At 42.0% G+C, this 16,012-nt stretch overlaps 2 protein-coding genes across 3 annotated transcripts; one reads left to right on the forward strand and one right to left on the reverse strand.

The window, feature by feature from the left end:
* The first annotated feature begins 573 nt into the window (after nt 1–573).
* Nucleotides 574–12,322, forward strand: gas7a (growth arrest-specific 7a). Of its 2 annotated transcripts, XM_077531067.1 has the most exons (10): nt 756–1,206; nt 5,674–5,763; nt 5,895–6,010; nt 6,460–6,534; nt 6,994–7,072; nt 7,843–7,974; nt 8,049–8,172; nt 8,279–8,358; nt 8,527–8,625; nt 9,846–12,322. In XM_077531067.1, exons 1-10 carry the CDS (start codon nt 1,084–1,086, stop codon nt 9,957–9,959), a joined length of 1,032 nt encoding a protein of 343 aa, XP_077387193.1. In that variant the 5' UTR covers nt 756–1,083; the 3' UTR covers nt 9,960–12,322. The 2 variants fall into 2 exon arrangements, with proteins under 2 accessions (XP_077387194.1, XP_077387193.1); XM_077531068.1 differs by lacking the exon at nt 6,460–6,534 and having other exon boundaries at nt 574–1,206.
* Nucleotides 12,323–13,378: 1,056 nt separating this feature from the next.
* Nucleotides 13,379–15,988, reverse strand: rcvrna (recoverin a). The gene is made up of 3 exons (XM_077531069.1): nt 15,496–15,988; nt 14,748–14,859; nt 13,379–14,666 (listed from the first exon to the last, which is right to left on the reverse strand). Exons 1-3 carry the CDS (start codon nt 15,874–15,876, stop codon nt 14,548–14,550), a joined length of 612 nt encoding a protein of 203 aa, XP_077387195.1. The 5' UTR covers nt 15,877–15,988; the 3' UTR covers nt 13,379–14,547.
* Between the last annotated feature and the right edge of the window lie 24 nt (nt 15,989–16,012).

Below are 16,012 nucleotides of genomic sequence, written 5' to 3' on the forward strand. Positions count from 1 at the left end.
GGATTTTAGAGCCTTAAAACATTTATAAGAGTTGTAAAACATAAAGCTAACTACTTCGCGGATTTCATTTATTGCGGGTATTTTTTGGAACCTAACCCCAGCGGAAAACGAGGGAACACTGTATTTAGCTTTTTCATTATACGGGCGCTTCCAATAAAAACTGGACACTACGCTTTTGAGCGCATAAACTACTCGGTCATCACAGAATGAACAGAAAAGGTTTGTTCAACAAGTTAAGATCATATTTCAAAGTAAAACAATTGAACTTCCAGTTTTAGTTTCTAAAGTGGTTACAGCTGATATCGTATTACCCTTGTTTTATTTATTGTCGCAGGAACCTCAACCTAATGGACTCCACTTACTCTAAATAATTATTTGGAAGACTACTTTTTACTTTCACTGTCATGTATGTTATTCTAAAGTAACAGTAGTCTTACTTGAGTAGGATATTTGGCGACTAACTCTGCATTGACAGCACGATACAGGGAGCCCCTATAGTCAAGACACTACAAAATATCTCATTATCGATTGGTAGTGATTCCCCGACTAGCCAGAATTTTGCTTGCCTGGTCTCAGTTCATCTTCGTCACCTTGTCAAGCGGAGGCTGTCTCTCATTGGCTGCCTGCTCTCACTCACCGTCCCCTCCCGCCTGTTGTAATGAGGCTTTTAAAGACCATCATGCATCAGAGCCCCACCGCCTCTCTCTGGGGAGGGGGATGTAAATAAGCGCTCCTCCTCCCTCCCTTGCTCCCACCACCCGCCCCTCCTCCCCCTCCTCCTCCTCCTCCTCCTGCTGCTCGTTTTCCCTTCCCTTCACACGTCGTCGTGAGGCGAGGTGAGGCGGCACGTTGCCGATTCTTACAGTCTGCGCCCCCCCTTCCTCTCCTCGCCGCCTTCACCCTCACAGAGCGGCCGAGTAACCTGAGGCCACTCTTGCTGCCACCTTCCCCCCGCTCCCCCCCCTCTTACCTCCACAACACATCCAACCTGCCCGAACCCCCCACCCCTTTCCGCTACACTCGCATCCCAGCCTGGCGACTGAAGGGAAGGAGCAGGAGCAGGAGTAGGAGCGTGGGAGCAGCATGGAGGGCAGCTTTGACACCGAGGAGAGTTTTGACGACCCATCGTGTCTCGCCCCGCAGCCGCCCGGATCTGTGTCGCCCGCCAGGAGGCGAGTCCATGAGGTGAAGGAGACCAAAACCACGGTAAGTGACTTCCTCATCCATCTTCAGCCTCACTGCCTTCTGGACGTCTGTGTGTGTTTGGATTCCCATCTGTAAACCATCCATCCATTTTCGATGGCGCTGATCTGCATTAGGGTTAGGGTGAGCTGGAGTCTCCCACCTGACAGACAGAATATCCTGTCAGATATAGACAATCACTCACTCTCATGCACTTAACGCACGTTTTTGGAATGTGGGAGGAAGCCGGAATACCCGGAGAAAACCCACACATACTTGGAGAGATCATGCAAACTCAATACAAACCTCAGACCTGTGAGGCAGACATGCTAACCACACATTCACCATACTGTCCTGTAAAGCGGTTTATAAATACAAGATGCTGACTTCCTTCTTCTTGGTCTTCTTCTCGTGCTCTTGTTTAAAGTCACTACGATCTGAGCTGATTTTATTTTGTCTGTTAATGATGCGTAAAGGCATAGGCTGGGGGTAGGCACGGGGGGAGCTGAAACGCAGGTTTTGTGACCCGCGGCCGAGATGCAGCAGGTCCAGTTGCCATGGCTACAAAAGGCTGACATCAGTGCTGAAATAATGTTAGAAAAAGATGCAAACAACATATTTCTCTGGCTACTCAATCAGGAAAAAAACAACAACAAAAATTGAGCATTTAGCATTTATCACTGAACTGGACCATTGTGAACAAAAATTACAGCTGGTAACACCACACATCTACCAACACGCTACAAAGGAAAACTGCAACCTGTATTGAGTTTTGATCCTCCACATACAGAGAAGAATCAGCCAACAGTAAAGGACAGCCCGTGGATATGATTCTCCAGAACGAGCCTTGAGAAATGCCTTTCACAACCAAGAAAGGTGGCACGACTCGGGATATTGACGGAAAATAACATAGCAGAACTCTTTTGAGCTCCCATAATTGGAAAGAATCCTCACTTTAAATCTTTTGGTGATGAACCACTATAGGGGAAGCAGCCGCGGTACTTACAGCTCCAATAGTGTATCTAAAAAGCTCATATTTGGATTCCAGGATTGACCAAACGGTCCACCTTGGGGTGAGCCACTGTCTGTCCCAGCCCTACACGCTATTAGAGAATACTAGAATATTTCATCAAAACAGGTGGTTCTATTTTGTGTGTGTTTTCTTCCGTTTGTCTGGGATTATGATTGACAGTGATAGAGCTAATGATATACTTGGACAAAGGAGAGCGAAAGAATTTGCCAAGAGCATTTTAATCAAGCACAAAAGTCGGACGTTCGAAGACGATCAGCGTAAACAATGCCGACCAGTGATCCAGCAGTGTAATATCCATGACCCACCGGGCAGCATCTGGAAAGCCAAAGTCTTTGGGATCTGGGAGGACTATAGTTGCAAAGCTGAAACTTAATGAAGCTGATGGAAGTAGAGCTTGAAGCTTGATTTGACTCAACACAGGAAACCTCAACCAGCCTTGACACGGAAAGGACTGATTGATTGACAGCTTGTGGTGGTGGTGCATGGCCGTTCTTAGTTAGTGGACTGATTTGTCCAATACCGGTTACTGTCCGATTAGTACGCTCACTAGTATGCACTTTGCCCTCACTAGTGAGATAATTTCACACACTAATATACTGACAGGGCACACTAAAGTAATATTTTTCCCCAACTAGTGCAGCACTAGTATTGCCAGTTTTGGTCTATTAGCAGTACACAATTAAACCTTAAGAGTAAACTTCTGTGGTGCATTAGTAATTACCACTACTATGCCCAACTAGTAGTCACATATGGAAAGCCGTTTGTGTATTTATTCAAAATCTTTGATATCCAGCCTAAGGTGCTACTGTAGGTAGTAGTACACCTTTTGGCCTCACTAGTAAGACAATTGAATGTAGTACAACAACTAGTTTTACGCCAAACTGTGCTTTAACTGTCAACTATGGTATGTGCTACTAGTGATATTATGAAATTCTACTAGTTAACATCTATTTCTTTACTAGTAACATACATTAAGTTGTTCTATACTAGTGAGGAAATGGAACATACTGATACATGTAACTAAAGTTGGATAACCTCGGATAAGTGGAAGAGAATGAATGAATGGTTTTAAAGCAATACTAGTACCCCAAAAACTCTCACTGGTGGTGGAAATCATTTCTAGTAATACAGTCATTTCACTAGTGCACAGAAATGTCTTACTAGTGAGGACAAATGTGTAGGTCTACTAGTACATAGGTCTTAAGATGGAGGATATGGAATGCTCAAAGGTTTTTCCACGCACAAATTCATTCGTCAATGTGACGTCAGGTGTTTTTGTGCGCCTCACATTACACTTGTGCACACACCATTGTCATGGAGACTACGCGCGCACACACACGCATGGTTGACCCTCAGATAGAAGATGGAGCCATAACCTTGTTTTCACCTTCCTAGAGACTTTTTTTGGGGGGGAGGTGGGTCATTTAGACGCTGGTTGTGGAGAACATTTTGTGCGGATTTGGCACTGAAAAATGTAAGCGGAGGCAACAGATTGTTTTCTTGGGGGGGAAAAACGTGTCGAGAGGGCAAGGCACGTGTTGCCTAGCAACAACCGAATAGAACATGCCAGCAGATCATATCATCGTACATTGCCGTATCATGATCGACCAGGCCCTTGGTAGTGCCGGATGTTGCTGAGCGACGCTGCGGTGTGATCAACGTGTCGGACGGCGGGCGTCTGCATGGCAACCGTTGTCAAGGCAACTGTCACTTTGATCCACCAGGCGGAAAATTAACAAAGTGACGCTGGCTAAATTGGCCACTTTTTCGCAACGTGTCCCGAAGCCAATTGTGTGTGTGTGTGTGTGTGTGTGTGTGTGTGTGTGTGTGTGTGTGTGTGTATATGTGTGTGTGTGTGTGTGTGTGTGTGTGGGTGTGTGTGTGTGTTTGTGTGTATGTGTGTGTGCGTGTGCGCGTACATGTGCGCGATTATGTAAGCGGGTTGTGTTAGTCATCTGCTTGTGGTCCATTGGGACATTATGGGATGGAGGCTTGATGTTGGTTAGAGTGAAACAGTGCTGATTAAACCTCACATTTTCACATTGCTTCTTCCAAAGGCTCGCATTCATCACAGACAAAATACTCCGACCACAGGACAGACGCACCTTGATTTATGAATGTAATTTGTTCCGTGACCAAGCTCTTAACTCAATTTACTCATATATCAATTCAATTTTCCCCGATTCAAATGCTGTTAATCCGTTCCAGCCACCCCAAAAAATGCACAATTTTTGTTTTTAAGCCATTTTGTTAACCTTAACCAGCAAGCTGAAATCTCACGGTATTTGTGAGTTGATAAACTCTGTAGAATAGATCTTACACCGCAGTTGCTGATACGTTTGCAACTGATATTTTTCAGATCCAACCAATCAAGCATTGTTTAGGGCGAGACAAAACCAAGAAGCGCCGATGGTTGGGGGGAAACAAACAAACCTAACAGACGAACGGATGCTGCAATTAATTATGTTCTCGCAAAATTACTCATTGTTTCCTTGTTGAATGTTGAACAGCGAGAGATGTGTCGTGCATTTTTATCTGGTAAAGATATTTATGCTTTCTTTTTTCTTCCCTAAGACGAGACTAAAGATGACATTTTCATCTTTTGCCGTGATTGGTCAAAACATACCTGGAGAAAATGCCGCATTGTCCAATCAGCTCAAAGTATTGTACAGAATTTCACTCCTTTCCTGAACAGATGTGCCGAGTCAAGTCCCAGATTGATAATGTGAGGAACTCCCTTCAGTGAATCACAATTATCAATCTGGCTTGTGAGGTTAAAATTTAAAGTCTTCAGTGTAGCTAACCTGCTAGCTTTTTTTTTTTTTTTTAGCATGAAAACACAACATAGGAATGCCAGATTTGAACCCTGAATCTAATAACTGTGAAGCAGATGTGCTAACCACTCATCCACTGCAACTGCTGCTTGCTGAATACAGTATGTCAACTGATCTGCACCTGCCATGGTTTTATGCGTGTGTGTGTGTGTGTGTGTGTGTGTGTGCGCGTGCTCTGGTCGAGTGGTGACAGTTGATCTAACACAGAGGGAATCACCACTTCGTGAACGTGTGTGTGTGCGTGCGTGTTGGGGTGCGTGTAATGATGATACAGATGTGTGTGTGTTTGTTACGTAATTCTATCCGTGAGACTAATTAGAGACGTACGCTGGAGTCCTGACACGTACCACACTGACCATGTTAGCCCCATCCTCCCCCATCCTCCCTGAAGGCTTCCATGTCGTCATGGCAACTGAGCTTTTACACTGACTGTTTGACCTTTTCCCTCTTCCACACCATTTTACATCACAAATGTTTTCTACACTTTCCTTCTTCCCGCTCTGACTTCCTGTCTGGTGTGCTCCTGATGTGACTTCCTGTATATTCCTGCGCTGACTTCCGGTGTGTTCCTGCTCTGTGACCTCCTGACTGTGTTTTTTGGACTTTGGTTCTGACTGTGTGCAGATCAATGGCGTGACGTTTCCACTTCCTGGAGAAGGACCCGAGCAGCAACTGCTCAAACCCAACGAATGGAGCTACTGCGATTACTTCTGGGTCAGTTCCACAAACGTGTCACTCTCAAGTCTCATATGCATGTACAGTGAAGTCACCCTGAGTTGAAGTTGACTGTAAACTGACAAATAAGGTGGACTTCCTGTGTATGAGCTGGACTTCCTGTCTTGCAGACGGACAAGAAGGACCCCCAGGGGGCCACGTCAGTGGGCGGCTTCGAGGTTCTGCTGCAGAAGCAATTGAAGGGCAAACAGATGCAGAAGGAGATGGCCGAGTTTGTCCATGAGAGGTACAAATGTCATCTCAAAATTACAAGTAAAAAAAAAAAAAAAAAAAAAAAAATCCACGAGGACAGATGAGCAAGCTCATTCCATAATAGATAATTTAAAATGTGGATTTAAAAAATAGAAAATACTTATTTTTATTCTAATAATCATTCATTCGCATTTTTAATTCAAATAATCATTCGTTCACATTTTGAATTTTATTAGTCACAATAACGGTCGTGATTATAGTACACCAACTATTTGATAAAAATGTTCATTGATACGATTGTTTCTCTTTGAATTATCTTTATTTTATTATAAAATGAATAAAGACATTAGATGAATCCATTTGAATACAATCTGCTAGTTTTGGAAAAGCAAAAGATAAGCTACAATCACTACACATAACAAAACCAGACAATGGCTGAATGGATTCCCACCACAGCTCATCGTCTTCATTCTGTTTTAACAGAATCAAGATTGAAGAGGAATACGCCAAGAACTTGTCCAAACTCTCCCTCAGTACTCTGGCGGCACAGGAAGAAGGGTGAGAGGGGGGCAACTTATTTGGTTTTCTGGTTTTGATCAAATCAGTTACGGATAAGGCTCAAACTTCAAATTAGGTTAAGATCAGGCTCACATCAGGTTCAGATCAAAATCAAATCAGGCTCAAATCTGGTTCAAATTGGGTTTACGTTAGGTCTAAATAACATTGAAATGGGGTTAAAATCAGATTCAGAACAATTCGAATCAGGTTCGGATTAGTCTGATTGACCTTCCACATAAAATAACAATCTGGGGAAAAAATAAGCACATCATATACCAAATGAATTTGGAAAGTCTTTTCAAGTTGCATTTACATTATCTTATTCAAATAAAAGTTAATTCTCATGCAGTGTAGCAGACAAAACAGTAAACATGTTGCCTTTACAAAATGACAAGTGTACCTAATTAAATGACTTGATTAGCTGTTGTACCTAATGAAGTGTTTGTTGGTTGTGTTCAGGACCCTGGGAGAAGCTTGGACTCAGCTGAAGAAAAGTCTCCATGACGAGGCTGAAGTCCACCTCAAGTTCTCCAACAAGGTAACATTTTTGTTAATTTAATTGGCTTCTAATTCAGCTATTTAATAGTGCAATTGGTTGATTAGTGACACAATCACTATATAGTTTGTTCATCACTGAATCAGTTATGAATATCAATGTTGTGAATCCGCTAGTTAGTTATTCAGTTGGTTGGTTAGCTTGGCGAGCAGTAATTTCTGAAATTTGGTCCATTTGCTGGGTATCTATGTGCCTATTACTTTTGTTAGTTAGCTAATTGGTTTGGTTGGCTATCCGTCAACTAGTTGGGAACGACGCAGTCGGCTATCTTGGCTATAGACAATTCCAAGCCAATGGCATGAGCAAAATGGCGGTCAACTACGCCCGTTGAAAAGCTTTGGACTTTGGATCCTTGTAATTTGATTTGAGAGGATTGTCTTGATTTCAAAATGTGATAAAATGTCGACTACTATCTGCCTGGGTTGTATGATAGTCACAGACAAAAGCAATACAATCCGCCATTTGTTTTCATCGTATAAAGGAAGCATTTGCATTGAGTTGTGTTGGGGAAAAGTCAGAAATGCCCGGATGTTCAGAATTGTCAATTGCTAAACGCGGCCCGCACATCTTTGCTGCTTTGTGACCATATGGTGAGAAAAACAAGACAAAACAATATTTGCACATTTTGAGAATCAAATTAAGATACGCATTCATCTGCATTTGTCTTCAACTTGAAGGCTTGAGTTTGCCGTGGCTTTTATTTTGAAAACATAACGCATTCCATCCTGTTAGGATGACATTGTTGTGTTTAGCTTCACTCCGAGGTTGAGAAGCCTCTGCTGACATTCCGAGCCGAGAACTTCAAGAAGGACCTGAAGAAGTACGACCATCACATCGCAGACCTCAGGAAACAGCTCGCCAGTCGATATGCTGGTGTCGAGAAGGTACTCGGCATCTTTATTCTTCATACTGCCTTTTGCACAGTGGCGCCCCCTTCTTGACAGCCTCTTTTTTTCAGGCCCGTAAAGCTCTTGCCGAACGTCAGAAGGATCTGGAAGTCAAGACGCAGCAGCTGGAAATCAAACTCAGCAACAAGACGGAAGAAGACATCAAGAAGGCTCGGAGGAAATCCACACAAGCAGGTTGCACCGCGCGACAAAATTAGGGAAAAATACTTTTTTTTTTTTTTTTTTTTTTTTTTGTGTATATCATTTTAAGTAATCGTGTTTCTGTATGTGCGTCTTTCAGGAGACGACCTGATGCGCTGTGTGGACCTCTACAACCAGGCTCAGTCCAAATGGTTTGAGGAGATGGTGACCAACAGCATGGTAAGTTCAGAACAATTATTCATTTTAATGGGCAAAAAATGCTGCTTTCATGAGAAGTCTCATTGAGTTTGTAAACCAAGGTTCAACTATAATAAAGATAAAAAAGGAGCAGATGACAATCTGTATGCTGTTGTTTATGGCACACGATGTTGTCTGGTGCTCAATCAGGAGCTGGAAAAGTTGGAGGTGGATCGCATCGAGTGGATCCAACAACATCTGCGTCAGTACACGACGTTGAGGCACGAGACGGACATGTTCAACCAGGGCGTGAGTTCAAACCAACATTTTAGTCACAATATAGAGTTACTGGGGTTACTGGGTAATGACATACCCTGTGCAGCGCCATCTTGATCAGTTTTGATACAGGAAAGTAATTGCTGCTCATTTTGTGACTTGTTTCCTGATCTATTTTGGTTATAAAAATGCCATATGGCCTTGTTAAGTATTGTCATTATTTAGCTAGCACTAGCAACTTTTTTTTTTTTTAATTACCACTCCCCCACACACACTCTCACACACAAGCTTACGTCATGTAAGCCACATGGGTCTCCAAGGCGGAGGAGCGAACCCGGGCCAACCGGCACCGAAGGCAAGTGACGGTTCCACTCCACCAAATGGAGCCCGAGCACTCGCAAGTATCTCAGGTTTCATGTTATTCCTCCAAAAGGGGTCTATGAAAAGCTCTATGTCTGACAACTATGATAAATCATCAGCAAAATGTATGTCCACATCTCTGCTCATGCCCAAATCATACTCTGAAAATATTAGGATGAAACTCACAATGTTTTTATTTTATTTTATTGATGTTGTAAGTGTTGGCTCTGATATACCCCCCTAGAAAAAAAAGCATTAACATCATTTATGTACAAAAACCGTGATCGATTGTCACCAAAATTTATGTGCACATGTATATGCATTCCCACTTCAAATTCCAAAAATATTACAGATGACAATAGGCTCAGTATTTTGCACTTTCTAAGTCATTGCCTACAAAGAAGCAATGCTGGAAACTAGCTCCCATCCATAAGACATGATCTTAAACAAACGAAGGACAGCACAATGTCCGAATTTGCGGCACTGTTTGATAGTTGAGTGGTAAGATTATTGTGAAATGGTGATGTGGTGGAAAAATCTTGCTTTGGAAAAATTCTTGGCATCTGGGCGACCCACTGTGACAGAAAACACAATATTCGGTAAGACATGTTTGTTTTTATCTATTGCATAGATCTAAATACTTTCCTTGTTCCTCGCCTTGATCTGTTTTGGGACAAATCCACTCGTGAGGCTGTCATGATTCTTTTTTTTTGTTAGTTAGTTAGTTAGTTAGTCAGTTAGTCAGTTTGTTTGTATGTTTGTTGTTGGACCTTGGCAGAAGCCCTTCTAGTCTTTGAGAAGTCAATTTCTAGCTGGTCAAGATTTTAGCATCTCTGTTTTTTGTTTTTTTTAAGGTGAGAAATAATAAGGCTGCAATACCTTCTTGTGCCCAGACGGTGGAGCCGGTGGACCAGCTGCTGCAGAAGGTGGACCCAGCCAAGGACCGAGAGCTTTGGGTCCAAGACAACAAGACAGGTCACGTCAGGCCCGTGGACTTGGACATTTGAAGCTAGGGGCAGCCAGAACCAGAACCAGAACCAGAACCAGCATGTTCCTAGTACATGTGAACCCTGCTCGCTTCTTTCTTCTTCTACTTCTGCTGTAGTTATGTCACTAAAGTTTTCTTCAATGTTTTGGTGTCTCGTTTAAAAAAAAAAAAAAAAGTCTTGATATGATTCTCATTTATTTTTGGATATCAAGAGAAACTCGTGGTGGAATATTTTCCTATTTTCAAAGATGGCTGCTGGACACGCATGCTTCTTCTCCGCACACGAAAATCTGGATGCGAGGCGGGAAAAAGTTGGACAGCGTCACAGTAGAAAACCTTCTTGTGCCTCAAGTGTTTGTAAGGAACCCCGGAGACCACATGGCCATATTTTAGTTTTCATGTCATGTCACACTTATTCCGTGCACTTGCCAGATACATAAGCAAGTATGCAAGCTGAGGGTGCAACTGAGAAAGTTGATACATAGGATACATGATGCACTTACTAATTTGCACGTTATATATAAGGCACAATAGCATAAGGCACAGGAGAGACTTAACCACAGCAGATACACAAGACGTTTGTTCATTTGTGCTTGTGAGAAATATAAACTTTGTGTGCACCTTACGAAATTGTACTTGCAAGATACATTAGGCCAGGGGTGTCCAACCTACGGCCGGGGGGGTTTTATTTGTGGCCCACCATCTGTTTTTCAGTGGTCCACGGCATATACTAAAATTTACATTTTATATGGCCCAAGAGGCTCGTTGAAAAAATAAAAACATTGACGTGGATAGTTAGAAGGTAGAGTGCCACAAAAATAGTTGCCTCTACTAATAATAAATTGGTTTATGTACTGTATAACTTTTCTAGATATGCAAAGACATAAATAAACTATTTACGACTGAAATAACACAATTTCTCTTTTTTTAAATCACTGCTGAATAATAATTAAATTTTGTTTTAAAAGGACCCTTGACCACCCCAAAATCTTGAACAATACCAAACTGTTCCCCTTTAACAGAAAACTGTTATGTAGAAGTTACTAAAAAATATAAACAATCTATAATTATTCGCTTGACTGATTTTAGCATGTTTAATAAATTAAAGTTGAAATATTTTAAAGAAGCATGTCCGCCTCCCAGTTCTGAGGACTCCGGTTCGAGTCCAGGCTCCGGCCTTCCTGGGTGGAGTTTGCATGTTCTCCCCGTGCCCGCGTGGGTCTTCTCCGGGTACTCCGGTCTCCTCCCACATTCCAAAGACATGCATGGCAGGTTAATTGGGTGCTCCGAATTGTCCCTAGGTGTGCGTGTGAGTGTGGATGGTTGTTCGTCTCTGTGTGCCCTGCGATTGGCTGGCAACCAGTCCAGGGTGTACCCCACCTACTGCCCAAAGCCAGCTGAGATAGGCTCCAGCAGCCTCCGCGACCCTTGTGAGTAATGAGCGGTCAAGAAAATGGATGGATGGATATTTTAAAGAGGCCCTTTCATTCTTGCTTTTTTATGCATGTGGCCCTCAAATGAAAAAGTTTGGACACCCCTGCATTAGGTGCAAGTGCAATTGACTAATTTGTGTGTTTGAGATACTTAAAGAAGTGGTCCCCAACTTTTTTTCTGCCAGGGACCGACTCATCATAGTAAAGATTTTTGACGATGGTGATTGGTCAGGGGCCACGGTGCCGACGTATATTCCTGATCAGAAACTATAGGTGATGGGTGTTGATGTATATTCCTGATCCATTACAGGTTTTTTTCTTTTTTCAGTCTATCGTTGCAGCCTGGTACCAAATGGCCCGCGGACCATTATTTGGGGACCACTCATTTCGAGCACACGTGATTTAGTAATTTTCAAACGCCAGATGCATAAAGTGCAGGTACGACTCACTGAGTTGTGGTCACGAAATAGATAAGAGCCAAATTCCACTTGTGACTTACATATGTCACGAGTATGAGTTATAAATATGAAAAAACACTTTATCATTGTGTTAAAAAAAAAAAAAAAAAGAAAAAAAAAAAGAACATGTTCATGTTGTCTCTTCCGGGTTCCTTGTTCGCCAACATTTCCATTGTCGTATTTTTGCAATGTGTACACAGATGGCGCCCCCTTACTGCATGTGCAGTATTTTTTTTGTATGCGCGCGTGTGTGTGTGTGTGAGAGTGTGCGTGTACATTTTGTTTGTATGTTCCATTTGAATTCTATTTTGTGGTCCTTTTGTTGGTGTTTCGTTGTCGTGTTTCCGATGTTTGCCGCCCTCGTGTGCCGTCTGTCTCATCTTTTTTTTTTTTGAATGTTTTTGGTGAGCAAAATGTGGAATGCATTCTTGTCTGTCAGATTAATAATAAATAATTATCAAAAGAATAATAAAGCTCCTATTGGAAAAGTCCACTTGTACTTTTGGTTATGTAAGCACAACATGGCAGAGGAACAACCTTGTGGGGAAATCTGACCTTTTTTGTCCAGAGAGCATACTGGGCAGGACAGTGATGCAGGTGCAGCTTCATATCACACACACACAAAAGATACATATTTATGAAGCATAAAAATCCTCAAAGAGGATAACTGAGGTTACATTTGACATTATGATGGATACTCTGGAATTCAATTTTTAGTCCTTTATTCATGCACATGGGAAATTTTACAATTCCAGTGGTAAACAATGGAAACAACACAAGGCAAAGCAGGCATGCAAAATTACTAATGTTTTAAACTTGAACAAAAAAAAATACTTAAAGGATTATTCTATTCAAATATTTTCCACACAAAAGTAAAATAACTGAACAATTTTTGGTGGGGATGGAAGGAGTTCTAGTTTATCCTGAAAGTGATGTGATTGTTTCATGTAATTATTGAGCCATCTTCACCACATAACACACACTAAGTATGACTAAAGGAGCTGCACGTGTAGCACAATTTGAGCACCACTTAACTGAATCCCCGCCTTAAGTTTCTATCTGCAATTACTCTTAAATTTCGTCTGCTGAAAACCAAATCCTCTCAACTTACTTTTTTTTTTTTTTACACAATTACACAAAAACGTGTTGGTCAATGAAGTCGCTAACAATAGTTATACTTGCCCACAGGGCTGAGGGTGCAACAGTACGCCTAAATTCACAGTTCACTTAAGTTTGACAGTTCAGTTTCAAAGTTGATACAGTGATGTTACAAAATCCAGTACAAAGCAAACTACTTGTCTTTAGTGTAAACAGAAATAGATTTAGTAGCATACACTAAACATCGACATGTTGAAACTTTTTATTTCAGGAAAGTGCTTCATCAATACTTGACCCCCCTTTTTTTTTTTTTTTTAACTAAATACTTGAGGTACGGCACTGTCTTGCTGCCAAGGAACTATGTTGGAGTAAATTACATACTACTCATATTTTATATTTAAAAAAATATATCACCTGCACCCCCCCAAAAAAAAATGTATTTTGATTATTTTTTTTTTTTTCTGCAAGCACATGCGCTAAAAAGATAATATTTCAACGGGTAATTTTAAAGTTATGTTATCAGTAGTTTATAGAATAAAGAAAAGATTTTTAATTTTACTCTCATCTCTCTCTCTGTCTCTCTCGCTCTCCTGTTTTTTTCCAAATTCATAAATAAAACTTGTGTGCGAAAATAGAAAATACGTGTAAACATGTATGAAGCGTCTGTGAGTGGGAAAACTGTTTTCCAAATAATTTTCTATATGGTCTCTCAATATCATCGTTTTTCACATATCTCAGTGAAAACAAGGGTTCACTGCAAGCTATTTAAACTGTATTCATGCTGTTTGCTGACGAAGATTGACCCAAATACAACGCTCAACGTGCTTAGTTTAAAGGTGCCGTTAACGTGACGGGATTGCTAATTGGGTCAGTTGGCACCGACCTTCAGTTCGTGATAGGATTAACGCTCTTACCCTGACCCGCTAACCCCCCAAAGCCCACCCCCATACCTACTGAACTTAATCATCAGTGTGTGTAAACACATTCAAAGAGCTTAGCGTTAGCGTGCTGCTAATTATTCATAGATTATTGCTGCACTCCAGATCTGCGGGGGGCAGCAGAGAAGTGATAACCCAAGGCTAACTTTCTTAGCATGAGCTAACAGCATGCATTGAGCTCAGCTTCATTTCGACTCTTTTTACAGTCATTCATTCATTCATTTCCTGCTCCCTCGTCATCAGTATAGCCAACATCATTTTTTATGTACTGACTTCTACATAATGAAAGATTAGCTATTATGTAGGTTCACTAAAAGTCCATATAAAATATGAAATTGCTGCATTCGAAATCATTCAGCCGTTCCCAACTCCCTAATCACTATCAAGGTTTTCTTTTTAGAGGCTTGACTTTTTACTGTATCAGTCAAATGCTGTTTTGTCTGAATGAAAGTCTTCAACCCATTTAGCATAGTTACTTAACCCCAAGATGCCACCAGATGGTGCTAAAATGAGAAATGAAGGCTAGGTTGCTTTAAAAAAAAAAATCTTGAATGCCAAACCACATATTGATGACATTTTTTGATTTGGTTCTGTCCAAAATGAGTTGTTTAGAGAAACTTCCTGTGTGGTCGCCATGGCAACAAAAAGAAAAGAGTCTGCTCACTGACACTACTGTTTCTTTAGTGTTTCTTCTCCTTCAGTTTGTCTTTAATCTTCTGAGGCTCGTCGTACTGGATGAGACGCAAGATGTCCTTATTTTCCATCACGCCCTGGATGAACTCACTCTCCAAGATTTTGTCTGACAAACACGAAACAGTGTATAAATCTAAAAAAAATAAAATAAAAACAAAACCAATAACTCTTGTTGGTGGTGAATTACCATTCTCCTTTTTCCCGAAGAAGCACCAGACCTTCTCCGCTCTCTTCTCCGGCGTGTTCTCGTCTTCGGAAAGGTTTTCCTGGTCGTCCGCTGGGATCATGTTGAAGATGGACTGCATGGAAGCAACATGTCACTTGCTTTTTCAAACACTTAACCTAGATCAGAGGTAGACAACCCTGGTTCTCGAGAGCGCGTTTTAGATGTCGTCGTCCGCTCCAACACAGGTGAGGATCGTTATCAGGCTTCTCCAGAACTTGCTGATGAGCAGATCATTTGAATCACCTGTGTTGGAGGAGGGAGACATCTAAAACATGCAGGAATGTGGCTCTCAAGGACCAGGGTTGTCTACTCGTACTACTGACCTAGATCTACAATTAATGACTAAGTATTGATAGCAGAGCCATTGAAGGTTCTACATCAGGATTTTGCTCTGTTGCGCTCGGGGGGTAGAATATCGAACTTACTAAATTGTCCTCAAGAGGTTCATGAGTGCAACTTACAAAGTTACGCTCACAAAATGCGGAAGGCGCAGATGTAACCAAAAATATGTACTGTAAGGTGCAGGTACAACTTGCCAAGTTGCACTCGCAAGGTACATAAGGCACAGTTACCACTTAATTTATGACCAGTTATTTATTTCCACAAGTCTATTGATGACTATAGTTGTTGTTGAACCTTTAAAGATTCTTCGGACTTTATTTAGCCATTCTGCTAATAAGATGTCATGTGTCAATGAAGTCGTTTGTACCCTGACGATCTCCAGGATCTCGTTCTTGCTGATGGTGCCGTTGCCATCCACGTCGTAGAGTGCAAAGGCCCACTCCAGCTTCTGGCGGGTCTTCCCACCTGAGGTCAGGTGAAGTGCCACGATGTACTCCTTAAAATCCAGCGTGCCGTCAGCATTGGTGTCAAAGCTCCGGAAGACGTGGCGGGCGTAGGCGCTAGGGTCGGCATCCGGGAAGAAGCTGGCGTAAATGCCTTCAAACTGCTCCTTGCTGATTTTCCCGCCGGGGCATTCCCGTAGGAAGGACTGATACCAAGTGCACAGCTCAGCCTCGGAGTACTTGGTGTTGGATTTCAGCTCCTCCAGGAGTTCCTTGGACAACGTGCCGCTCTTGGTGTTCCCCATTGCTGCGTATTCTTTCTTTTTGGCTCGTGTTCACTCTGGCCTGCTTTCAGGGTAGCAGAGCAGATTATGGTCATGGTAGCCTAAATCCAGACAGCTCCGTGTCAGATTTAGAAGGTGGACACGTCACTGCGCTATG

Source organism: Festucalex cinctus, chromosome 1 (genome assembly GCF_051991245.1).
Source record: "Festucalex cinctus isolate MCC-2025b chromosome 1, RoL_Fcin_1.0, whole genome shotgun sequence".
Taxonomy (NCBI): domain Eukaryota; kingdom Metazoa; phylum Chordata; class Actinopteri; order Syngnathiformes; family Syngnathidae; genus Festucalex; species Festucalex cinctus.

Bases quoted from the DNA above. Each gene is read 5' to 3' on its own strand.
- gas7a (XM_077531067.1), top strand. From the start codon at position 1,084: ATGGAGGGCAGCTTTGACACCGAGGAGAGTTTTGACGACCCATCGTGT. The intron at 6,535-6,993 runs GTGAGAGGGGGG...GGTTGTGTTCAG, and splicing joins CTGGCGGCACAGGAAGAAGG to GACCCTGGGAGAAGCTTGGA. The intron at 8,359-8,526 runs GTAAGTTCAGAA...GTGCTCAATCAG, and splicing joins AGATGGTGACCAACAGCATG to GAGCTGGAAAAGTTGGAGGT.
- rcvrna (XM_077531069.1), bottom strand. From the start codon at position 15,876: ATGGGGAACACCAAGAGCGGCACGTTGTCCAAGGAACTCCTGGAGGAG. The intron at 14,860-15,495 runs GTACAAACGACT...GCTTCCATGCAG, and splicing joins AGATCCTGGAGATCGTCAGG to TCCATCTTCAACATGATCCC. The intron at 14,667-14,747 runs GTAATTCACCAC...CGTGTTTGTCAG, and splicing joins CTTCGGGAAAAAGGAGAATG to ACAAAATCTTGGAGAGTGAG.